General features: G+C 35.9%; 1 protein-coding gene across 3 annotated transcripts; it reads right to left on the bottom strand.

Annotated features, from left to right (window-relative positions):
* Positions 1 to 85: 85 nt before the first annotated feature.
* Positions 86 to 16,001, bottom strand: LOC112524199. Of its 3 annotated transcripts, none has more exons than XM_025133925.1 (5): positions 15,614 to 16,001; positions 14,855 to 15,004; positions 13,415 to 13,480; positions 485 to 954; positions 86 to 389 (listed from the first exon to the last, which is right to left on the bottom strand). In XM_025133925.1, exons 1-5 carry the CDS (start codon positions 15,773 to 15,775, stop codon positions 215 to 217), a joined length of 1,023 nt encoding a protein of 340 aa, XP_024989693.1. In that variant the 5' UTR covers positions 15,776 to 16,001; the 3' UTR covers positions 86 to 214. The 3 variants fall into 3 exon arrangements, with proteins under 3 accessions (XP_024989693.1, XP_024989692.1, XP_024989695.1); XM_025133927.1 differs by lacking the exon at positions 86 to 389 and having other exon boundaries at positions 577 to 663; positions 773 to 954; XM_025133924.1 differs by having other exon boundaries at positions 86 to 954.
* Between the last annotated feature and the right edge of the window lie 10,542 nt (positions 16,002 to 26,543).

Genomic DNA, 26,543 nt, shown 5'->3' with positions numbered 1-26,543 from the left:
CTAAACGTAGATACTATTTGGAAGGGCCCCTTGACAGTTCATACACCACAAATCACACACATGCTTAAGACTGGATATCAGTTTTGAACAGCAATGTGTTCATCATCAGCTCTCATTAATATTCATTTACACAGATCAATACCGAATTTGGCAAAAAATGTTGTAAGAGAATGATCCTATACTACGTCAATAACTGAATGAACATCTAACTGGATCAATAATAAGAAAACAACCGTATGCTTATACAAAATGTGAAAAGAAATAGCAACTGGGACCTGAGGAACATCACCTCATAAGATCTACAAATACAAAGGCATTCCAAAGGCTGTGTAACAGCATGGGCGGCAATAAGTTTCTTGATCGTGCAAAAAGGGTACCCATTACGATCCCTAAGAATACAAGGGGCAGCATTCTCTGCAAATTGAAATGCGCCAAGGCAAAAGCTAATGAACTCAACAATATTGAGCACCATACAGGCATGTACCTCGTCAAGGAAGGGAGAAGAAACCCTCGAAAGACAATCTCCTCCCAGATAGGGGCACAAACTGAAACCACTATGGCATAAAGCACCATCGCCATTGGATCTCGTGCAACAATTGACTGTTCGACATTTGAGATCGTGACAGGAGTAGGGGGAGGCATGGGCAATAAATTCAGGTTAACCTGTGAGAGCCGGTTGACCAAAGGGAACATAAGGCATCCTAAACCAACATCAAATTGCCAGTTCCCTTCAAAGCTAAACCTGAACCAATCAGATGAAAGGGGACGAAACCTTGCAAGGCAAAGCTTAAGGATCGCAATCCCAGCAATACCCTCCACCACGTCTGTTAAAAGGCTGTACAACGCCTGTCCTCTGTATGTTAGGGACTCCTTTCTGAAACCTGCCATGTGAGCTACAAATGGTATTATCCATGATCCAACCAGCCAAAATGAGGCAATCCAGAAGAGCATTACCTGCATTGTCAAATAAATTATTTGTAACATTGATGCATGCTGTTTCTTATAACAAATACTAAACTCCTGAGCTTCCAACGTTGACACATGCTGTTCATCTACTTACAAGCTGCATCTCAAAATTCTCATGTGGATAGAAAAAGATGACAGATCAGCATTTGTTATAAAGTTAAAATAATGTAAAGATCAGTTGATCTATACTCACAATTACCTAATTGGTTAGATTTTACTTCCCTCTTCCCCTAGGCAATTAATTTCGGACCGCATGAAAGATTACTGATATTACCAATCAACATGCCTACATGTCTTGTTATTATAAAAGCCAAACATGTGAGGTTTTCTACCTGGTAAGAATAAGCACAAGCATAAACCAAAGGGTCATATGCACAATGGTATCTGGATCACTGGTAGAGCCCAGCCTCCCAGGAGGTCAAGGGTTCAACCTCACCAAAGGTGAGGAGTATGCGTGAGTATTTGCCATATATTAATATTATTACACTTTTAGAAAAAAGCATTAGAGGATCTCCAAACATACTCCCAACATTTAAGTTAATGTAGGGAATTATTTTTGCCTAGAAATTAGTGTAAGGAATGTTTTTTAACGTTGCGACTCCAATCATGCTCTCCACATTAAAATTAAACAATTATTTAATGATGTTTTGTTTACTTTAATAGACATATAATTTACCTTTCTAATTATTTATAAAACAAATAATAATAAACTAGAGTAAATATGTTATAGAAGCTCCTACATGTGGGGAGTGACATAATGCAAATTAGGTAGGGGTGATAGGAATGATGTTTTTTTTGGTTTTGGCTCCCTACAATAGTTAAAATATGAGGGAGTGGATTGGAGATACACTAAGCCATCTACATGTGAGACCTAATGAAAGCACGGACCCTATAGGGAACTCGAATAAATTGTAGGCTGTAAGATTATGTTGCTTTGTAAGATTTGCTCAAGCAAGCTTACGCACATCAATCACACAACTGTTAAGGAACGTCTTGGCCATGGCCTTGACCTTTCTTCAGGCCGAGCAAAGGGTATAAGCCTAGCTAAGCTACAAGGGGGCATATGCCTGTGGGCATAGCTAACAGATTTTTAAGGCCTAGACATCATGCCTAACCCATCTTGTAGTCTGGGCTAAGCAAAAGCCAAAACTGGTAAGAGGTAACGACCCAAAATACTTAAAAGTGCAAAACATCTGACATGGACCTTTTTACTCTACAAAGAAGATTGATATATGAATCTTCACCTTTGGAAGATGAGAAATACAAATAAGGAGGAGCTACTAATGAAGATCATTTACTATATTATTTGCATTTGCCATTTCACCTTCCTTTTTTATTGTGTTTGCATGACACTCTTGACATTTTTCTTCAGAAACCTTTGGAGCTTAAAGTGGCAACATGTGAATTAGCATGGAAGATATCGACACTTGCCACACCACATTCTCTTCTACACATTGCATATCAAGCCACCCTTTCTAACAAGAAGAATGTAAAATTTTAGCCTCCCAACTAGAGATGGAAATTTTCCCAACCCTAACGAGGCGGGGACGGTGGTCTGTGTTCATACTCGAAGCGAGATCGGGATGGGGGGTCAGGGTCGGGTCGGGTCGGGTCGGGTATGACACTACCCACCCCTTATCCGATATTAAACTTTTATGTTGTTGAATATATGTATATATATATACTTTTATTTTGTTGAATATATGTATATATATACATATATATATATATATATATTTAATTTTGTTGAATATATGTGTATATATATATACGTGTGTATGCATATATTTATATACCTTTATCTATAAGTGTGTAAAACAGTTAATGTTGAAAATTAAGAGCTACTACCCCTTACACTTAATGTACTACTTTGGAAGCTACACAACCTCCCACGATCCCCATTGTTATAAAAATCAAATTAATTTTAATTTTTAAATTACACTTTATACCCTTATAATTAGTTATTTAATTTACTTTATATCCCTTTCTTTTTCATTTTTCGTTTCACAACTTTCTCATATTAACATAATAATCATATATTAACTAAAATATATTAAAATAAGCGTTTTCTTTTTTTTATAAATTATACCATTATAATTGTCTCTTTAGTATCTTCAAAATGAGTCCAATATGGAATATTTTTGGATTTAAGAATATTATTAAATATGATAAATACATATTGAGTTATTTTTAAAACTTATTTTTCATTTTTGATTTTTCATTTCACACCGCTTATGTATACACTATGTACAAGGTGAACATCAACCCTACCTCATCGTCCCTCTTTTCCGACGTCACCCAGAGTCCTCTCCTTACTACCCCCTCCACATTTCGCTCTTTCCTGCTCTCTCAATCACTACCAATCGACAATTGGAGAATCGATTATTTGGCTCTCTCAATTGCTCCCAATTTTGGGATGTAACCTGCCCCTCCAAATGCCCTTTCTGCAGCGATAAACTATTCAAGATTCTTGTATGTCCAAAGTTGGCACTTTGAGCATTGGTAATTTTGCGTCTACAACTTCATCTCTACTTCGGATTCTATCTTCATCTCTCAATTTTGTTAATTTTTGTTCACCGGTACCAAATAAGGTAGGATACTTCTCACAGTTTCTAAAATTGTTGTAGAACCCAAAAATACACCACGATAATTGTTGTAGAACTCAAATGTTCACCACAGTAATTGTCGTAGAACTCAATTTCACATATTTACATTACCAACATGTTTATCTTCTCCACTTTTACGTAGATTTTTGGGGAAGAATATCAATGCTTATTGGAAATTTGACAGGTGGCGTCTAAACAGGAAGAAAATTTTAAGTGATTTTTTGAATGATCATCGTATATTTCCCGTGTCTTTGAGGTCTTCGTTTAAATTTAGTTAGAATGCATGATGAAGTCTTAAAATTTGCAGTTTGCATTGGGTTCCTCTAAGTATTAACGAAATTTTTGCTCAAATGGATAAAGAATGGAATCTTAGGGGCATTTGGTTCACAGAATGATTTCTGAAGGAATAGAATCTGTCAAAGGAATTGGAATCAGGAAAGAATGGGAATGGAATGTTATCAGGTTTGACCAAGTGTTTGGTTGGTTTCAAATTTTTGGAGTTGCAAGGTCGAAGCTTCAAAGAGGGAAAGAGGTTTAGAGGGTGTTGGCAACAGTGAACCTATATCTGGTTCTCAAATCTGGTTTGTTTGAACATTTATTGAGGAAATTGGAGGCAAGCAGTAATCGGTCGAGAGCATCATAAGCAGAAATCGAAAGCAAGCAATAATCGTTTTGATTTTGGTGTTTGATAAGCAGAAATTGGAAGCAAGCAGTAATCATGAGGTATTTTTGTCATTTACACATATTTAGATGGAATGGGTTTCAATTCCATCAGTTCTAGGAAGGAATGGTGAAATCCTCAAATGATGGAATCTTTGGAATTCAATTCMATTCCATGGGTAACCAAACGTTGGAATGGAATTTGGTCAACAGAATTGACCATTCCAATTCCACCAGATTCCGGCGGATTCCGACAAACCAAACGCCCCCTTATGGTTTGATAGACAAATTATTTACTGATCTGAAAAGTTTTATGAAGAATATTAACCTCTAGAGTTTTACAATTTTTCTAATCATACTAATAGAATGTTTTTGCATAGATAAACAACATTAAGATAAAGGGAATTTTGGAAAAAAATGTAGATAGATAAGACCTATATCACATGGTGGTTGGCAAGATAATCCAGAAAAATTTGGGTCAAGATGATCCAGGTTACTAAAGATGGTGTTTTTTCGTTAACAGAAATTTGGGTCAAGACGAATTTTTTGCTCAAGTGGATAAAGAAGTAATCCATGTGTGTTTAGTTGGAGAATCAGACATGATTTTATTTTGAAGTCCTAGAATTTGAAGTCTGCATTGGGGGTTCCTATAGGTATTTTATGTGGATTGTGGGTTAGTCTAAGAAACTACACAAGTTGTTGCATGTGTTTGTATCTTTAGGATTGGTATTTGTATATATAAGCTAATGACTAATGATGATCTAATTAAACGTATAGTTTATGAATATCTATTTGGAATGTAGGTCATGAGGTAAGATTTGTAAAGATATTTTTTAAGGAATCTCGAGATTGATTGACAACTTCTTTTTAGATGGACACATTTTGTATGCACTAAATTGGCCACTGTTGAAAATTCCTAGACTGATGTACTATAGATTGAATTTCAAATGCTGAAACAATTTTCGGTACGAACCATGGGGGAAAGACCAAGAGCTTATTCTTTGATGGAGTTAGAATCTTGAAATTTATCGTATTGACATGAGGTAGATCATGTTGTATTCACAAGCCAAATAGCTAACAACACCTATCCCAATTTTGAAGAATAAAGCACATTAAGCAGGTACAATGAATGAGAATCAATTGAATCGGCTTAAAAACACTATGCTTTTTATCGTTGTAGATAGACGCTATTCGAATTTAGACACTTATTTTAGGACAAACTTAAGTTAAAGATTTGTTCTTTTGGTTGTATGTTAAGTTGTTTAATTGGAGTTTGTTCGTTTAAATTTGGCTAGAATGTACAATGTTGTCGTAAAGTAGTTGATTTGTGCAAGCGTATGTTATTACTTGAAGAATTCAACATTTTTAGGAGATATTTTTGTAATCTTTTTTTATCTTCAAGTGATTAGAGGTGAATTAGAGTATGATTCTGTACAAAAAAAATTAGAGTATTTGAGTCTGATTTGTTTATCCATATGTGTTTAGTTGGAGAATTAAACATGATTTTGATTTTTAAGTCCTAGAATTTGCAGTCTGCATTAGGGTTCATCTAGGTTTTTTATGTGGCTTGTGGGTTGGTCTAACTTAAGTTTGTCTACAAAGCTGTATACATATTTTTCAACAAATACATATGCAAAAGGTAGTAACCAGTAGTTTGATAACTGTAGGCGTGAAAAATATAAATGTTGCTCTGAGGATTTAAGCAATTAGGACAAATCCAATGGAATCAAAATGCTGAAAAGTTCACAATTTTTGCTTGATATCTCTTTATTTCTATATATCAGAGCGCCACTTGAAGTTTAACGTGTACACATTTCATATCCCAAAAAAATCTTCTGTGAAAATAGGTTTGCACAAAGCTAAGCTTCAAGTTCATGATCAACCTGATGACAGCAACCATGATGTTGACTGTTCTATTCTTGCAAAGTCGCTGAATTATCTCTTTTTTGTGGTTTACAAGAAAGTTTTACGTCTCGCTGCATTTGCAGCGGGTATACAACTAGTAATTATATAAGAAATATATTTGATTTTCAATATCAGTATGTAAATTAGAGATGATTATTGTAATTCTTATTTTAAAATACAATGTTTTTGTTGTTTTTTCACTAAATGTTGGGTACCTCAAACCTGTTCGGGTCGGGGATGGAGGATGCACTACCCGCCCCATTTCCATCCCTACTCCCAATTGGCAACTACAAGTCTACAATAGCCCTACACTAAGAGTACTACAATGGGTCTCAAAACTTTTCATGCTTATGAACAAATGTACAAAATGGCATTACATAACAAGTGTTTTGACCATGAATATTGCTCGAGTTATTTAAGGGACGGGGCGAACAGGGGCGCAAAGTTCCCTTCTGGGCCAGTATTGAGGCCAGGTGCATGCCTCAGTGCAAACAACTTCTCTTTCAAAAAAATTCATACTTTAATGATGAAGAAATATATCATTTCATGTTTTGACCAATACTAAAAAGTCACGAGATTTAAAAACTTCAATAATGATATAATTTTTTTATTTTTAACGAACAAAGTGCTAAAGAGTGAAAAACTTACATTAATAAATCATTATTTCTTTCCAAAGAAAATAGTGAATAAAATAAAATAAACCTAAATGCAATCTGGTTGGTTATATTACAAAATAAACCCACTCACATAATATCACTTGTACCCATTATATTATGAAACAAAGAGGGAACTGAAAAATAATCTAAACTATGTATTCCTTCATGGATGTACAATATTTTATAATAAAAAATTAACAAGGTAAACTACCTGCTAGACAAATATCCACATTCTAAACATAACAGATCCCTTCCTGAACAGCTAAAGGAGATTGATACACATTCCTTTCTTGATAATTTCCTTTTTTCTAATACTCCTCCTCAAGTTGGTGAATATGTATCCTACATTCTCAACTTTGACCCATTGCATTCAAAATCTGATTTCATCAAGGCTTTAGTACACATATCCGCTTCCTGCTGTTTTGTTGGTACAAAGTGGAGGCTGATGGTACCGTTTTCTACCTCAGTCTTGATGAAGTGTCTGTCTATCCGGACATGCTTCATCCTGTCGTATTGAATAGGATTATGAGGTATAGCAATTGCAGATTCGCTATCACTGTTTAGCTTGACTGGTCCACTTGTGTTCTCGTTGAGCTCTTCTAGTAGCCACTGAATCCAGATCAGTTCACATATTCCCTAAGCTATGGCTCTGTACTCGGCACTGCTTCTAGCCACTACTGTTATTTCTTGCTTCTCCAAGTAACTACGTTCCCCCATACTTTAGTGCAGTAACATGTTGTCGACTTAGCATCGCTTGAGCCTCCCCAAACCCCAATCAACATCAACAAATCCTTCGACACCCCTTCTTTTGGTTTTCCTAAATAGTAATCCCTTCTCAGGTGTACCTTTCAAGTATTTGAGGATTTGGTGAACGACTTCCAGGTGTCTCTTAGTGGGAGAGTGCATATACTGGCTCACAACATTCACACTATATGCAATATCAGGACGCGTGAGAGATAGATAGATTAACTTACCTACAAGTCGTTGCTATTGCTCTCGATCAACCGGAGGATCATTGTCGCTGATTTTAGACTTCCAGTTCCGTTCTAAGGGGGTACTTGCTGGTTTACACCCCAATTTTCCTGTCTCTCTTAGAAGGTCTAGGACATATTTCCGTTGTGAGATGAGTACTCCTTGTTTGCTTCGAGCAATGTCGATTCCAAAGGAAATATTGAAGCTTTCCAAAGTCCTTAAACTTTAAACACGGATTGCAATTGTTTTTTCAAATTCTCAATTTCGTGAGAATCATCATCTGTGATGATCATATCACCGACATATACGAGTAGTATCGACTTCTTACCATCACTAGAGTGTTTCACAAACAGGCTGTGATCGGCTTGACTCTGCACGTATCCAAATTGCTTCATAACTATGCAGAGTCTTTTAAACCATGCCCATGGTGACTATTTCAACCATACAAAGACTTCTTTAATCTACATACTTGACCTGGCTCCTCATTTTTTTCAAAACCAAGAGGCAGCTTAATGTACACATCTTCTTCTAACGTTCCATTACGGAACGCATTTTTTACATCCAATTGGTGCATATCCAAATCCAAGTTTGCTGCAAGTGTGAGTAGGACTCGCATGGAATTTAGTTTTGCTACGCGTCTCTTCATAGTCGATTCCATAAGTCTGAGTGTAGCCCTGAGCAACCAACCTGGCTTTGTATCTTTCGATTTTTCCATCAGCCCCAACCATTTGCACCCAATTACTTTTCTTCCGCTGGAGTTTTAACAACCTCCCATGTCTTGTTTTCTTTAAGAGCTTTCATTTCCTCCATAACTGCATTCTTCCTTTTTGGATTGCATTCATGAATATTTATGGGAGTCGCTTCCTCATCCACCTGTGATAGAAATGCCTTGTAATTCAGAGAAAGCTTACTGTATGAGAGATGAGCTAACAATGGGTATCTGCAGGTTCGAACCCCTTTCCGGATAGCAATGGGGACATCAAGATCGTTAGAATCTTGAGGTGCAATAGGTTCCGGTTCCTGAGATTCTGCAGAAACAGGTGGTTCAGGTGCTGCTGATTGGCAATTACCAGGTCTTGGTCTTCTGGGATATACTTGGAAAGGGGGTAGTTGAGTATCTCCCCCTTGAACTGACTCTGCTTGGACCTAGGAGAGTTTTGCATCTCCCCCTTAACCGACTTCTCATGGGCTGGAAGGGTTGAACTGGAGATTGGACTAGGCTCAGATAGAGACACAGGAAGAGAGATTGAGGGATCCCAGTGGACATTGAGAATCTCCCCCTGAAGAGATACAGTGGGATAAAAGTTTTGTGCTTCGAAGAATGTGACATCACAGATAATAAACACCCTTTTTGAGGTCGGACAGTAACACTTGTACCCCTTTTTTTAGTAGGTGAGTAACCCACAAAAATACACTTGAGAGCTCTGGGGTCCAATTTCCCACGAGATAGAAACATAGGTTGTGTAGCCAAAAACACGTGGGGAAAGAGAGTTTAGAACTCGAAGAATAGGGGAACTCTTTTGAAGACTTCGTATGGGGGTTGAAATACTCAAGATTTTGGAAGGAAGTTGATTGATTAAATAGGCTGATGTGAGGAGGCTTCACCCCAAAAACAGGGAGGTATATCATTGTGTATCATGATTGCCCTTGATACTTCGAGTACGTAATGGACCCCATACATCACTATGGGTTATACTGAATGGTTGAGATGGTTTGTAGGTATAGTTTAGGTAAGTTTTTCGAGTTTGTTTTGCAAGAACACAACTTTCACATTGGAACCCCAAATGACTTTTATTGATAAATAGATGTGGATACAACCGGTGAAAATAATCAAAACTAGGATGACCTAATCATTGGTGCCATAACAGAACATTAGACTCGAACATGGTAGATAGAGAAAGTTGTTTTTGATGAGGGGGTTTATATGGAGAACCAAGTAAGTAGTAGATACCATGAGATTCCTTCGAAGACCGCTCCTGAAATTCACAATGGTAAGAAAACAAGTGACAACACAGTCTTGATCCTTGAGGAGTCTAGTAACTGATAGTAAATTAAACCGAAGGTTTGGCACATATAAAACTGAATTCAGTTTTAAGTCATTGTAAATGATACTCTCGGAGCCGGTAACTCAAGAAACCTTGTCATCAGCAATGTGACAGTAATACAGTTGGTGGTTGGTTTAAATTCTCTCAATAATTGTATGTTTCTGGTCATATGATCAGAAGACTGTTATCTACGATCCACCCTACAAAATATTTCCTTTTAAGAGGGATGATAGAATCCTAGAATATACTTACCTTGGTGCGCCCTATTACCTGCCTGAGAGTTAGTCGGCTGCAAGAGTTTTTAAAACTTCCATTTGGGCGGTTATGAATGGGGTTGGAGACGAGATATTCTCTGAGGAGGTCTACACAACATGAGTAGAAGTAGTCACTGATTGTTGCCTTCTAAGAGTCCAGTTTGGCGTTCCATGGATGTCCCAACATTGGTCCTTCGTATGATACGGTTTCTCACAATGCTCGCACCAGACCTTGATACCCTTGGGTTTTGCATTCCTTTGGCCTTCAGATCTGTAGGTAGCAAGTGCAGATCCTTGGATTTCAACATTTATTGGAGCCTGCAGCATCACCTTTTTCCGACTTTTTCTCGTCGTACTTCCGCAAATACTTCTCTAAGGAAGGGCAGAGGTTTGGTACCAAGAAGTTTGCCCCTAACCACATCTAGATCCTTGTTGAGACCGTGAAGGAAATCACAGATTCTGTCTTTTTCAAGCATCTGGGCATAACGAATACTGTCTTGACTGCATGACCAGTTTATGTTGTAAAAGACGTCCATCTCCTGCCATAATTCTGTTAGTACATTGCAGTACTCGGTTAAGAACCTTCCTCCTTGACTGGTATTACGTAGAGACGATCTAATCTCGAAACACTGTGAGGTGTTTTCAAGATCAGAATACATCTCCAACTTCCTTCCATATCTCATGGGATGTTTTGTAGTACAGATAGGTTTTACCAATGTTGGGGTTCATTGAATTGGCAAGCCATGCCATAACAATGAAGTTTTCTGCCTCCCATACCTTGTAACTTTCATCCTTCTTGTCTGGAGCCTTAGTTTCACAACTTAAGTACCCAGTCTTTCCTTTCCCACTAATAACGAGTAGAACAGATTGGAACCATTCACGGAAGTTCAATCTGTTGAGCTTATGTTGGGTAATTTGGAGGAAAGAACTGATTTCTGCAGATGGGAAAGAGGGTGGAGTCTGGTTTTAAGATTGATGAGTGGTAGAAGATTGGGTAGAGTCTGACATTATTGAGATTGTTGGTATATCAGAAAGGAACCAAACAAGATGATTACCAACAAATCAAGACACGAGAAACAATGGTTTTAACACAAACCAAAACTTTTAGCCAGTAGTGATCACTTGGCTCTGATACCATGAAACAAAAAGGGAACTGAAAAATATTCTCAACTATGTATTCCTTCACAGGGATGTACAATATTTTATAATACAAAAATAACAAGGAAACTACCTAAATTACAGCAATTAACCTGCTGGACAAATATCCACATTCTAAACATAACAGATCCCTTCCTAACAGCTGGAAGAGATTGATACACATTCCGTTCTTAATAATTTCGTCTTTCCAACATATTATATTATGGTTATAAACAATATCCTAGAAGTCTTTAAGCAAGCAAATAGGCAGAGGCAGGTGGTAGATTATCCTGACTTTGGAATAATTGTCTAACTGAAGCCTAAAAATTTAGGAGAAAAAATAACAAATTTAAGCATCTTAAGCGATACTGTTCAGAATTAAGTTGATGGGACGAATTGAGTTTGAATAAAAATGTCAAATTAGGCCAAAAGGGGTCCCAAACTCTATTATATATTATCTGTTTGACTCACCTGAGCAAAGCACCAAAAAGACGACCAATGATACAATCAATTGCTTGTCATTTCCTAGTTGTGCAATTTTTCCCAAATGACCACCCCCTATGTTCATTATCTTGGAAACTTCTTCTCAACAACCATTATGTTTTGGATTCTTTTTCGTTCATTGAAGAGACCATTGAGCAAATTTTCTGACTTTGAAAAAGACAATTTATTAGTAATGAGCCAACTATTTGAGAAATGTCAAATGCTCTATATAATCTAATATTATTAGTCATAAAAAGATTTTATATTCTAATATTAAGTTGTTTCAAATTTTGTTTGACTGTATATAGAATATTTATAACATTATTTTATTATAAGCAAAATAACAAATCTTAAGAACTCAAATTAATTTTGTAAATTCATCATTTCATTTGTAAATTATTATAATGATAATAATAGAGAAATAGGCAACTCTCACATTAAGCCTTTCATGGAATTTATTTTTCTTATGTATGCTTTTATTTTTAGTTGCAAGGCAAACTTACCAGGTTACTCCTTCCAACTGTATTTTAGACATTAGAACTAGACTGCTTAATGTATGGAGTAATAATTCGTTTATCCCCATTTAATCGGTTAAGCTTAGGCACTCGGTCAAAATCCTAGATCCTCCGATGCTTTTCAAAACACTGTTTAGACACTAAATATAACTCATTAGTGACAGTCAGATCCATCGCAATCGTCCTCCAGATTTCGCATCAACGAGCATGTCGCATGTCTGCACTGGAGGCGGGATCAAAAATCCATTCACCTAATACACATAGCTACTCAGGCACATTCGCTACAGCCTTCCAGAATTCGAGTCGATCTCCATGACACATGCCAACACCATAGCTGGAAGCGGAGTATACCTCGCTGATTTCATAAGTGCAGTTCAACCAGCTTGTTTACCATCATTCGAATCTGTGGTACCTGTTCTGAGTCTCCGTCACCAGAGTTGAAGTTGGAATCAACCACGCCAACCATAGCGTGCCTATTCAACCTCAATCTACAATTGAAGTCACCTTATTCGAAATAATAGTCACCTCGTATGCCTTGTGCCTCTAGCCCTCTACACTTCATGGTCGAGGCACGCCTCGCTGAAGTCACTGTGCCTCAGGAAAGCCAAGCTACCATAGCCTCCCATCATTGCACCTAGGCATGCCTCTAACAACACCAGACGTCACATTGTCAGAAGTGGCTGTCCACAGAAACTAGTCTCCAACCAGAATCAACTTCTTATATTACTTGGCAAGTGACTATCCATTTTTTTCCTTGTGTGTAAATTTATCCAATAAACTGACCCTAAGGAAGTGCTGAAAGTATCAACCTAGAGATCTCGTAATTAGTAAATGTAGTGTACCTGACTATTGAGACTTTATGGCATGCAGCCTTGTTAATCGCTTATCCCCACAAGAAATGCCAAGTTCTCTTTTCTTCTTGTTCTAGACCGCATTTCTCTTAACACTAGGTACACTAGTTTCCCATTACCTTATCTTACACAGTATCGGCATCCCATCAAAAAATTTGCCAAGAACAATGGGTTTTTACCTTCCCTTGCCCTTTTACATCTCATAGCCATAACCACAACCTTTACTACAGCAAACATTCATTTTGCATCTTGAAAGGGATTTTCAAATAACTGACTTGTATGGACTATTCTGAGTATGTAATGGTTTAGGTGACTGCAAAGATGAACTAACAAAGAATATAGTAATAAATACAAAGAGCTGCACCTGCAAAATCGTCTTGGCTGTCCATGGCACGGTCCATGGTTTTGAGCTAAACGTGGCATCTGCAACCTGAAAATAGCATGCAAGTATATCAGCAATATGAACCACACTATTTACCACTTTGATTACCACTTCTTAACCCTGCCAAATTACTATATTAGAAAGACACGAAATACACTTTACCACTAAAGTATGGATATATCAGAAGAAAACAGAATGAGAAAAAAGTATCTGTTTAAATACTTTGGTATAATAAAGCACAAACGATAAAACAAAATACTAAAAGTTGTGATTATTAGTTAAAAGGTCAAACAGCACACAGGTCTCCCACCCACCTTCCAACTTCAACTTTTTGTGTATATAGTTGTCTTGTGCATGACATCACTGCATAAGCACTACTCCGTTAAGATATCTAAATTATGTGATTCTCCAATATTTATGACAAGCATACATTTCCCTAATTGATAAAACGAACTGCCATAAAACAGATACATGATTACATATACTAACAGCAAGAACCTTTTGCACTGATCCATTTTGATCATCGGCTTTGATCATTCCACTAGGCATTTGATTAGGACATTGCACAATGATCCGAGCTAATCCCCGTTTCTGAATGATTCTCCCTTAATGGATGCACATGCATATAAGAGATTAAATACACATATACCTAAAGCAGATCAATTCAACTAACACTTTTACAGTCAGCAGCCCTTTATCTTTATCTGATCATGGTCATAAGTGTAGTTTTTCCACATAATTGAAACAATCTTTTTCAGATCCTCAAATGGCAACAAACCATGACGTCGCCCCATAATTTCACTGTACCTCTCTCTTCCTTTGTTCCAGAAGGCTACTATTCAGCTATTCTCTTGTAAGTTGTAAGGTTATTTCTATTTGTTAATCATACCGTATTTTGCCATGATTAAACAGGTATCAAGTCAGCAACCTACAGCATTCTTCCAATCAAATCTTGCTCTCCCCAACACACATACCGACGTACGTGCTTTACTCTTAATGTATGCAAGTGAGATTATACATATCCGGATTGCGAGTGGTTTTAAGACATGTGGCCTCATTTATCCTTTTGTGTTTTTTTCCCTATAGTTGCTTAATCCACCTAGCATCTATGTTGAATTTTTCAGAGGATTGGGAATGAGAAAAGATGGTAAGTGATAACCCACCTTGATAAATTTTCTTTAGGGTTATGATATATGAACCACTCCACTGTACTACAACAACAATATCATCAGTAAGGTTTACCAAGAAAATCCTATTGATTGGCATCTAATTCTGTTTGCTTTTAGCTAATTTGTTTTCAAAATAGACAACACTATGGAATCCCTGCCAATCTCAGATGTTATTGTCAAATAATGATAGGCATAACGATCTCCATTGATGTCAATTGAAGTACTAAGGAAAGCACTAGATAAGAAAAATTACCTTTCTGATGTTTGAAATCCAATCATGCTTCACATTTGGTTGTTTTCTTTCTGGTTCTACCATCTCGCCTGGCAATACATCTTCTGAAGTCTCAGAGACGGAATATTCCAAAGAAGATTCATCATGCTTAAAGCATGAAAATCTCCAATTCTACAGGTTAACATAAAATCCAATCAGGTCAGCTACAGAAAAAAGCTTAAAAGTGGTGTCCATTGTTTGCGTTTTAAGAATGACAGATACTCTTAAACAAACAGAAAATGTATTCAAATTTGCTTTATGTTTTTTATACAAAAGGTAAAAATAAGGAAAGCATGATAAATGAGGTTAAAATCATATCAATAGACTCGTAATTCATTCATATACACTGTTTCTGAATTTCCAGTAATATCTAACTTTGATACTGAAGAAACTATTGCCCTCGAGTCTTTTGCATATGATATTCACAGGCATTCACATATCAGATATACAAACTTTGAACTGCTTTATGTTCCCTATTGTAAATGGATAACAACAAGGTAAAAGGATATAACGCTCAATTTGTTCTAACAACCCTTGACAACATAACTAACAACAAAAAAAAGCATCATAACATATTTGCTCATATGAAACTTGCATATGATTCAATCCACAATGGAGCAAATGTCTCGAAGTTTCATTCAGAAAACTTTCAATTACTTGTATTATAATTTGTGCTCATAAAAAAACCGATATGCACTACTAACATTGAAGTAATAGATGAAAATGCAAATTCCAACTTACGTTTCTCGATGTCTTTGAAGAATGTACTTTTAACAAGCGAGTGGTCCGTTTGAATTTGAATGAGACATAGGGTTTTGAGAGTTTATTCTTAACTCCGGCCGTAGAATGAAGAGGTGGGCCAAGAGAAAGCGCGCGGCAACAAGGTGATGCAGTAACAAACATGGTGACGTTTTCCCTCCGGATTGATTGAAATCCGGATGAGAGTCGGTGGTCGCTGCTGCATTAGAGAGGCACAAAAACCTAGTTAGGTGGTTGGCACATGTTTTAAAGAGAGAGGAAGACGATGCACAGAGGAATGATTGTGAAGAAGGAGGGCGGTGATGGCGGATGAAAAGACGTCGGAGGAAGCTCCGACGAAGGTCTGAGGTAGGAACCAGGAAAGTGGGGGAAAGGAAAGGAGTTATGGGTTGGTAGTGTATAAAGCCGTGTCACGACAGCTTCGAATTTTCGGATAACGAACGAATTACAAAAGTCTCGAGATATCATCACGTTTTTTTAAGAAATGATTTTATTATTGAAAATTTTGTACATCGCATGTATATTATACAATTTTATCTATACATGTTTTTTTGTTATTACTCAATGATATTAATGATGTGTGAAAAATACATGCCGAATCAAATACGACTCTTGAGTTACATGTCGCCATGGCAGCTACTGTGGTGAGTTTTTAAAAACACCGGTATCAATATAGGGATGGAAACGAGCCTTATTCCAAGTTCTCTTGTTATGTCTTTGTCCCCATCGGTGATAGGAAATTAGGAATCAAATCTCCTTTTTTGGAAAATGGATACATCTCAATCCACGATCAATAAAAACACGTTCTAGTAAGTATATTCTTGCATACTTTGTTTATGTTGATCTTAACAGACTTCGTAAATTTTGAACAAGCAAATATATGTTTGCTTAAGTATACAAGGGGTTGTTTGGTTTGCAGATTCTGAAAGAATCTGATGAAATTGGAATGTTGAATTCTGTTGATCAAATTTCATTCTCTAGTTTGGTTCATTTTTTTTTAGGAAAGGAATATTCAAAATCGTACAAATAAAAAAATTTAACATTTCTTAGCAACTACATAATATTTTGATGGAATGAAATTCTCTGTTTTAATAATTATCAAATATGTCCTTAACTCAATATACTCTAATCTCATAAGACCCTATGTGACCATCGTCGACCACCTCCGACCACCGTCGATCTAAATTTCCGATAGCCACCGACATCTGAACTACCACTGATCTGAACTACCACTGATTTGAAGCACTACCCACCACCGTTATCTGAACCACGTGGACCATCATCAATTTGAAGCATTGCAGACCACCGCCATCTGAACCACCAAGGACCACCACCGATCTGAACCACTATGGACTACCACTGATCTGAATCACCCCTATTTGAACCATCATCGACCACTGTCAATCTAAACCACCATAACGATCTGAACCATCGTCAATCTAAACCACCACCAATCATTGTTATTTGAACGGTCGTAGACCACCACCTATTTGAACCACTAACGACCTCCCCATCTAATCACGGACCACCACCAATCTGAACCACCTCGGACCACCACTGATCTGAATCACTGCCGACCACCAGCGACTACCACCAATCTGAATCACCACCGGCCACCGTCGATCTGAACCACCAATCTAAACAACCATCGATCTGAACTACAGCTGGCTACCGTTGATCTGAACCACTGATTTGAACAACCACCGATCTGAACCACAGACGGCCACCGTCAATCTAAACCACCACCGATCTGAACCACCACGGACCACCACCGATATGAACCATTGCCAACCACCGCCATCTGAACCACCATGGATCACCACCGTTTTGAACCACCGTGGACCAGCACCGATATAAACCATCATCGACAACCTCCGACATGAACCACCGTCGACTATCGCCGATCTGAACCACCGCCTGTTAAACCCAGAATCAAGTTGTGTGAACAAAAGCTTCAAGAAATCAACAATGGAGAAATCATCTTTTGTAATATATTGAGAGAGAAAGGATTACAATATACAGTTTACACTGAAAGCTTAGTTAACTAAATTAACCAACACAAAATGTATTTATACCCCAAGGGTATTTACAAGATAAGCCCTTATACATTGATTATAATTACAATTTAGACCCAACATTATCCCCGTTTGTAATCATGCTACAATCTTTATACAAATCTTCTTTTTTTCTTTCTCGGATCAAAATAGGTTTCAAACCTTCTAATAATATTCCTGAATTGCAATCTATCTTCAATAGAATCTAAGGCTTTGACAATCAATTCCTTGTCCCTCTCATCCATCTTTACCTTCTCTCGTTTGTCAACATCAAGTTTGTTCTTCAGTTACATCTTGATCAGTTTCAAAGTGCCATCAGAAAAACTTATTATCTCTCTGAATCTCAAAAAGCTTCTCTCACCTTTTCCAATCATGTGCACCACACTGAACTCAGGTTCTTCCAAGATCAAGTAAAGAGGAAAGTTCTCAACATCTGACAAACTCTGATTTGGCTTGAGTAAGTTCACTTTTCTCTGATTGCTCTCTACTCCAATTTGTAAGTCATAAATGTAAGAATATTTCATTTGTCTTTTAAAAAACTAGTTAGAGCAAGGGTAACATCTTTAGGTCTGATTGTCCTCTGACGCAACTCAAAATACGTGAATTTCAAATCTTATAAGTTTAATAAATGAAAGTCAGCTTCAGAAAATCTCCATATTCTTCCATCTTGTCTTGTGACATGGAAGACCGAATACCATACATGAACTAACTTTTTTTGTGTACTTGTACCACTTTGTGTTTTGATTTTATAGCACTTTCACTTTGAACTTGGGATCTCATCATGTAAATGTATCCAGTTTGTCAATCCTTGTTGAATTTAGTGATGCCCAATACTTTCACAATGTCTAACTTCTTGATGCTTCTAACAAAAATCTTCTTCTCAGAGTATTCTAGAAAAAGCAACCCTAATTCTAGAACGCTCTCATCTTTCAATTTGCTCCGATTGTGCCGGTGCACTTTCTGTTCTAACATGTTGCCCATTTGACACACAAAAGGTTCATGTTGATATTTCTCTCTATCAGCTGACTCTAAAATTTCTTCATTTAACTGATTAATCATGTCGAAGTCTCCCTCTTCTTCAAACTCATTTTCAGAAAAATAACAATTCTTCTATCTCACCTTTGACTTGCAACTTGAGAGATTCTGACTCTTCTACATCTGAATCTATATCAATGATGTCAAGCAGTAAAATGTCCTGATTTACCACAATTGTAACATTTCAGAACATCATCAACAGTGTTATTTTCATATTTCTTTCCTTCAAACTTATTTTTCAAACTTATTTCCTTTAAACTTCATGTTATCAAACCTCTTGTTCTCATACCTCTTTCAGTCAAACTTCTTTGAACTAGAAGAAAACCTTTATTTGTTCAAGGACGGTTTCTTATAGAACTTCTTTTGAAATGCCTATCAAAAGAATCATGGCATGTTTTAAATCCTGTAATTATGAATCAAAATCACTCTTCTCTTCATCGTTATCTGAACTCTCACTCTCATCTTTCTCATACCTTGAACTCCTGGTACTAGAAGAATATTGTTGCTTCTTTTAAGAAACCAATGCCAAAGGATCTATAGACTTCACAGTCTTTTTCTGACTCTCCAAAATCTCTTAAAATTCTTTTTGATGTTTTCATATATGAAATGAATATCCAATTCAGATAAATTCTTATTCTGAATTATATTCATAGAAAAACGTTTCCATTTTGGTCTTAGATTGTTTAGAAACTTAACATTGTTCTCAATATTTGTCTTCATAGTACCATTCTTCCTAAGTTCATTAAGCAAATTACAATATCTATCATAAATATATTCCAAACTCTCTCCTTCTTTATCTTTGAAGTCCTCATAACTTGTAATGCAGTTAGTAACTTTGATTTGAGCTCTAACTTCAGTACCCATCATCTACTTAGAAATTTGATCCCACATACCTTTAGTTGTCTTATGACTATCAATGGCATTATAGATCTCATTAGTAAGGCCTTGAAGCAAATATGATCTAGTCAATTTATCAGCTTTAAAATGGTTTTTCTCCTTATCAATCATCTTAGATGGATATTTTTTGTGTTTTTCGGGGTGGAATTGAAAGATCAACATCTAGTATACATGGTACTTCAACCAATATTTATGCAGGACCTTCTTTCAATGACAATAAGATTTCTTCACCCAGTTCATGTCTGTCAATGAAATCCAAGAATCTATTTTTCCATTGTGAGTAGTCTCCGCGGAATAGAACTGGTGGTTTACTATCAGAACCAATTGCCATTGCTTCTCGAGAAGACATTGTCATAAAACCTGATTGACCACAAGACAAGATTGTTAAAATGATCCAAATATCCAAACTCTGAGAAGACCAAGTATCTCAAACGATCTCAGACCTCAACTATCGCAAGACTATCAATGTAACTGCAACAATGTTATGCGATATATTCAACTATTGCAGACCTTTTATGTGATAGTTCCAACTATCACAAGCTCTTTGTATGATAGTTCTAAATATCGTTGTCCCTTTGTCCGATAGTTTCAACTATTGTAGCTTATTTATGCGATATAGTCAACTATCACAGATAACAGATGCGATATAGTCAAATATCGCAGATAACTAGTGCAATAAATACCAAATATCGCACACCACAAGTGTGATATACTCAACTATTGCAGAAAGCTATGCGATAGATATTCATACTCAACCTTGCGATATACTTAGATCTTCAACAAAAAAAAATTCAAAAACTTATCCAAATTTGATACAACTCAATATGCCTCAAAATGTGTGTAGCAACACAATTAATGAAGATCTGTGTACCAAAAATGGATTACAATAGGCTAATTTTGTCAAATTAACCCAAACTGTCAAGAACTCAGTTCGAATAGAAAAATCTTTAAAGATTCAAGATTATGATCAAAATCTATCAAATTGATGATAAAATTGATTCAAATTCTTTCCATAACTGAAACTGAATCAAATGAAACAAGAAATGATCACTAATTCTTCAAAGTCAATGGCATTGATCAAGAAACAGTCGATCCTCAAAACAGAGTTCAAAACTTTCAAAAATCTTTTAAAATTCGACTAAATTGAATCAAATCAAACATGTCTTCTGCTCTAATACGAATTGTTAAACCCTGAATCAAGTTCTATGAACAAAAGCTTCAAGAAATCAACAATGGAGAAATCACCTTTTGTGTTGATATTGAGAGAGAAAGGATTACAATATATGATTTACAATAAAAGCTTAGTTAACTAAAGTAACTAACACAAAAATATATTTATACCCCAAGGGTATTTACAACATAAACCCCTATATACCTTGATTACAATTACAATTTAAACCCAACACTGTCGATCTGAACCACAGTATATTTGAATTACTGCTGACTATCGTTGACCACCACCATGGACCACCACTGATCTAAACCACTGACGACCACCGCCATCTAAACCACGCGGACCACCACCATTCTGAACCACTGCAGACCACCACGATCTGAACCACCGTGGACTACCACTGATATGAACCATTACCGACCACCACCATTTAAACCACCATGGACCACCAATCTGAACCACCACCCACCACCACCGATCTGAACCACCACCCACCACCATCGAATTACTTATTTTTACATGATAAAGAATTAGCTATTTGAGGCAATTTTTAATATCGATTTAGTAACGTCATTTGGTTTATGGTTATATTTGGGTTGTTTATTTTATATTATTGTACACATTAAATAATTATTTTAATAAAATATTTGTAGTTTAAAAAAAATTAAAATTTTCAGAAAAGGGCATTTTAGTCATTTACCGATATTTCGTTCCAATACCAAAGTTTCATTCTATGAAACAAACAGACATATTACAATTCCTTAACATATTCCATTCCAGTGTCTATCAACCAAACAGATGGTCAAACTTGACAACATTTCATTCGAATTCCTTCAAAGTCAAATTATTTTAACAGATTCCATTCCATCCAAAACATTCTGCGAACCAAATGCCATCTAAGTAGTTGAATGGTTTCAACTTTGTAATCCCCATATTGTTTCTTCTTTCCGAAAGAATGAGATAATTTTAGTCTCTAATTCTAACTCAAATTTGTTTAGGCAGTTTAATAATTACTTCTATATAATCACACTGCAACAGACCTCTAGATTTACTCATACACATATAATAACCTGAGTTTGGATTCTTGAAAATATCTAATTTATGACCCTATAGCACCACTTTCTCTAGTTTTTTCTCCTTGATTTTATTTTCCCCAAATACCCCTTGAGTTTCTAAAATCTTTATTTTGCATCTTTTATCACTTTTGAAGCTTAGTATAGAATTTCATGATTTTATTAAACTATGATGATAATTGGGCTTAAAACATATTTTTGGCAGATCTGGGCCGGTCTTATACGATCCTGGAGGACTTGAAGATATTGGACCTATGAAGCTGTAGGATTCTGGAGTACCGAGCTTGGGCTCCAAGTTTCATTGTTTTGGGTCGAATCTGCTGATTTGAAGATGGTTGTGGGGATTACATCATTTTCATCACTCTTTTGTACTTTTGGCTAGTAACTTGGGGCCAAATATTCTTCCCTTACAAATTAGATGAAGATTGTTGGGTCACCGATGATTTATTGATTTATCCGATCTCTTTTATAAATCCTTAGCATTTATACTATGACATCTTTTGGTTCTTTTAGTTAGCTTGGTATGTACTAAATCAGTTCAACGAATTGATGACTAATTGATACCTCAAGAAGTGGATCGAGCGATGCACATCAAGATGCATTATCTAACTTGGCACCAAGCTTTCTCTAGTCGACATATATTGGTAGGACAGTCCTCCTGACTATTAGTTGGTCAATGAAAAGATATGCTTGCAACAACTTTTTCTGACCAAATCTCAGCAACTTTTTTTTTGATTAACCTGGATATCCAACCCGCTATGCGAGCCGACTAATCCCAGGGAGACCATCTGCTTTGCAGATAGTCTGGAGTCACCGCATTTGAACCTTCGTGGCCACAAGAGGATTTTTATTCTTCCTTGGATTTGAACCTGAGACTTCCTGGTATTTTTTACCTTTGAAGCCAAGCTCAAACCAATCAGGCACCACCCTTGTGGTTAATCTCACCAACTTTGTCCTTAACAAAGACATTCTCTAAATTACTTGACAAGGCATGTTTATCCTAATCTGCTCTTGATGTGATGCTTCAAAGAATGACAGATAATTGTTTCAAAGACGAGTCATTTTCTCTTGTATGAAGAAAAGGACACTCCAAAAGGTTTTAAAGTCAACAATGAACTCTTATCCACCAAGTGACAAGTGTCTCCATGCATTTAATGCACATGGTGGTATTTAAGGCAAAGTAGTTCTCTTATGCAAGGTTATGCTTTCAACGGTTCTCTACCTACAAAAGCAAAAATCGACATCTCTCTCATAAGGCATAAAATTTCTAGTGCTAGTTAAGTTCTTGTAATTTTAGTGAAAAATTGTTAGAATAGATTTTAATCTTTCCTATTCCACAACAATCTTGTTTTTCTAAGTGTAATTCTTGATTTTAAATTAATAAGAATTAAATTAAGTGAAAATTTTGAGTACTTGTATTCAACCGCCCCCACTTCTACAATTACTCATTAGGGTTTGTCATAATCTTTCGGGATTAACAAAGACCCTCTTGTGTAAATGATGTTTTTAATGCATACATATGTTTTATGCATTCTTAAGTTTACTAGTCTAAAATTAGTTGTAATTTTGGTTTTCTAAGTGTTTAATGCATTCAATTATAACTTGAAGTGAAAATTTTCATTCAAGTTACGTTAAGTCCTACAACATTGTTCTTCATTTCTTTGCTTTCCTTTACCGCTTTGAGCTTTACGTGTCCAACATTACATTCTTGTCATTTACATTCTCGCACTTTAATTTCTGCAATTTAATTCGTGTCATTTACATTTCTAAGCAATTTACTTTCAGTCATTTACATTCCTACAGTAGTTAAGTACTTGTGCATCAAGTTTCCTTTCTTGTCTTTAATTTATGCAATTTACTTTTAGTACTTTCCATTTTCGTTATTTACATAGTCATAACATCTTTCACAAGAAGAATCTGAGCGATGATGGGCTAATCGCCTTAGCTTAAAATGTAAGGGAAAGTTAAGACTGAAACCAATATGAAAATAAAGAGTTAACTTAAATATAACATTGTTATCTAACTATTTATTTCAAGTTACTAATGTCTCGTTATATAGTACATCTAATTAACTGATAAAGTGTAGAATGGTAACATCGTGCCATGCTATGATTCACGACCCTTAACTTAAATGATGTGTTGGGTTCAAGTATGTGCGTTAGTGTTGTATTCAAGTTCTCCTTTTATAATGCTTTGTAATTGTTAGGCTTTATTGTTTTCCTTTGTATAAATAGTAATTAGCTTCTTAATTGTAATTAGTTCTGTAATTAATCTGATTTAGTGCTGTAATTTTTTCTCTCAAGAAATACAATTGAAGATTGGTGAAAATTCTCTCTACTCATATTCTTGATCTTCATCTTGAAGATTATTTTCTAATCTTGTATGATTTGGGCATTTCATGATGTCGTATCGATGGTAGTGGGCCAATGTGAACTCTTGAGAAACTGTCTGACCTGATAGTTGATACTTGTGACAGTACCATAGGACCATTATGTGGTACTATAGGATTGTCCACGGGTGTTATAATATCTTTTTAGCGAATCATTTGTTTTTGTCTTAACAACCCTTTGCACCATTTGGTTCTTATTAAACTCAGTTTTAATCAGAAAACAACGAATCAAACAATAAAAACAACAATCTAGAGATCAAATCATCATGTATATTGATAAACTCTCTCAATACATGTTTCTCTCTCTACAATCTCTCCTTAAGTTAGATTCTCAATATTTGATTAGTCAGGGCTTGCATTATATATGATTTGCATACCACATCAACATGAGCTCTCTCCTTTTCAGCCTGTGTATACCTTGACTTCTCCTTAGGTACAATCTCATCTGCCTTGTTTTGCTTAGGAATAACAGGTATTTCTTTCCAAAATTCTGCAGGGCCTTCTAACAATGATTCCATTATCATTTCTCCATCCTTCTGTCTTTCTATAAAATTCAAGAATCTATCTTTCCATTGGTTATAATCAACTTGAAACAAAACTGGTGGTTTTGTATAGGTACCAATTGCCATAGCTTCTCTTGAAGCCATTTTTATATTGATTAAACCTTTGATCTTTTTACGGTTCAAAACATAGAGAATTTCACCAAAACAAACACTTATCGGACAAAAAAATCAAACTTATCGGACAACAAAAGCAACTCTGCCAATGAGTTACCTGACACCACTAACAACAATCTTTATCGCCCAAAATTACTTATCGTCCACAACCCTTAATTGGTCACAACTCTTATCTTTATCGATCACCAGTTCTTATCAATCACCACTCTTATCGGATACTTCCTTATCAGACAAGTCTTCACTGAAAACACACTTTATCGAACAAGTCTTATCCGGATATACTTCTTATCTGACAATACTTTGATCGGTAACGAAGCTTATCGCTCACAAGTTAAACGATTAGCAAGAATATCACTTAATGCTTTAAGCGACGAGGAAGAGACTTATATCAAGAGTTCAAAAAATACAAGTACCAATAGGTGATGAAACAAAATCACTTTATTGTTTGCGATGAGGATGTCAAATTCGAACAACAAGCAGTGTTTATCGAGCGATGAAGATAACACTTAGTGAAAATTCCAGATTTTGATTCAAAATTACACAAATTTACTCCAAATTGAATGAAATTTGCACATAACGATTCACAAACTAACCACAAACAAGATCTCAATACCAATTTTAATAAAAAAAAACAGATCAAAAATGACCAATTTGATAAAATTCATAAGAACAGTTTCAAGAACACTAAACACAAAAAAAATCCAAAATTGATTCTTGAAATCAATTCAATTATGAATTTGAATGATTCAGATCAATATCAAAATGAGATTCTCATACACTTCAATCAATCAAACACTAAACTTCACACAAAATATGAGAATTCAATTAGACCAGTGAGTAGAAATGATACGATGAAGAACTGTCCAAATTGTTCAAATTCTAATCTGATTCTGGTTCGATTCAATCCAATTCAATTCCTTAAATTGTTGTAATTCACTCTGATACTAATTGATAATCCCAGAAAGATTAATCAAATTCACAAATCAAATCAAGATCACAATAGCAATTTACAATATAGAAAGATAGTAGAAATGTGAGAGAGAATTTCCAAATGCTTTAGTCGTATTAATCTTCAAAGTACAATGCTTACAAAATCACACTAATGCTTACAATTCACTAGAAAGGAAACCTATTTATACTAAGACAAATACAAGACAAATTACAAGAGAAACAAAGCTTGAGTACGACATATTAAGCACAAAGTCTTGAACCCAACAAAGGCCAGTGACAAGATCTTTTTGAGACAGCTCGTTCAGCGTCTTGAGTTGAGATGAGAAAGTTGTTTGTGCCATAACCAGTTRATATATGATGAGGCTTTAGAAAGAAAACAACTATTCTTAGCGAAGGGAGAACCCATGTTGATGACGTACACGTTCTCTAGACGAGAACCTGTTACAGCAAGGTTGTCATCTTTGTCGTAGACATAACATGAGTTCTTCATAAATTTAACTGTGAAATTTGTGATCCCAGTTTCAAGTCTTATTCATCAAATCAAACATGAATCAAGAACACAAAAGTAGAATTGAATGAATCGTCATGTCATTGATGTCAAATGTGATACACAGGTGTTCTTGATTACAAAAATGTCTCTCTCTCTAAACAGTATACGAATT

The sequence above is a fragment of the Cynara cardunculus genome, assembly GCF_001531365.2.
Source record: "Cynara cardunculus var. scolymus isolate 2C chromosome LG 13, CcrdV1, whole genome shotgun sequence".
Taxonomy (NCBI): Eukaryota; Viridiplantae; Streptophyta; class Magnoliopsida; order Asterales; family Asteraceae; genus Cynara; species Cynara cardunculus.
This window is presented reverse-complemented; position numbering and strand designations above follow the sequence as displayed.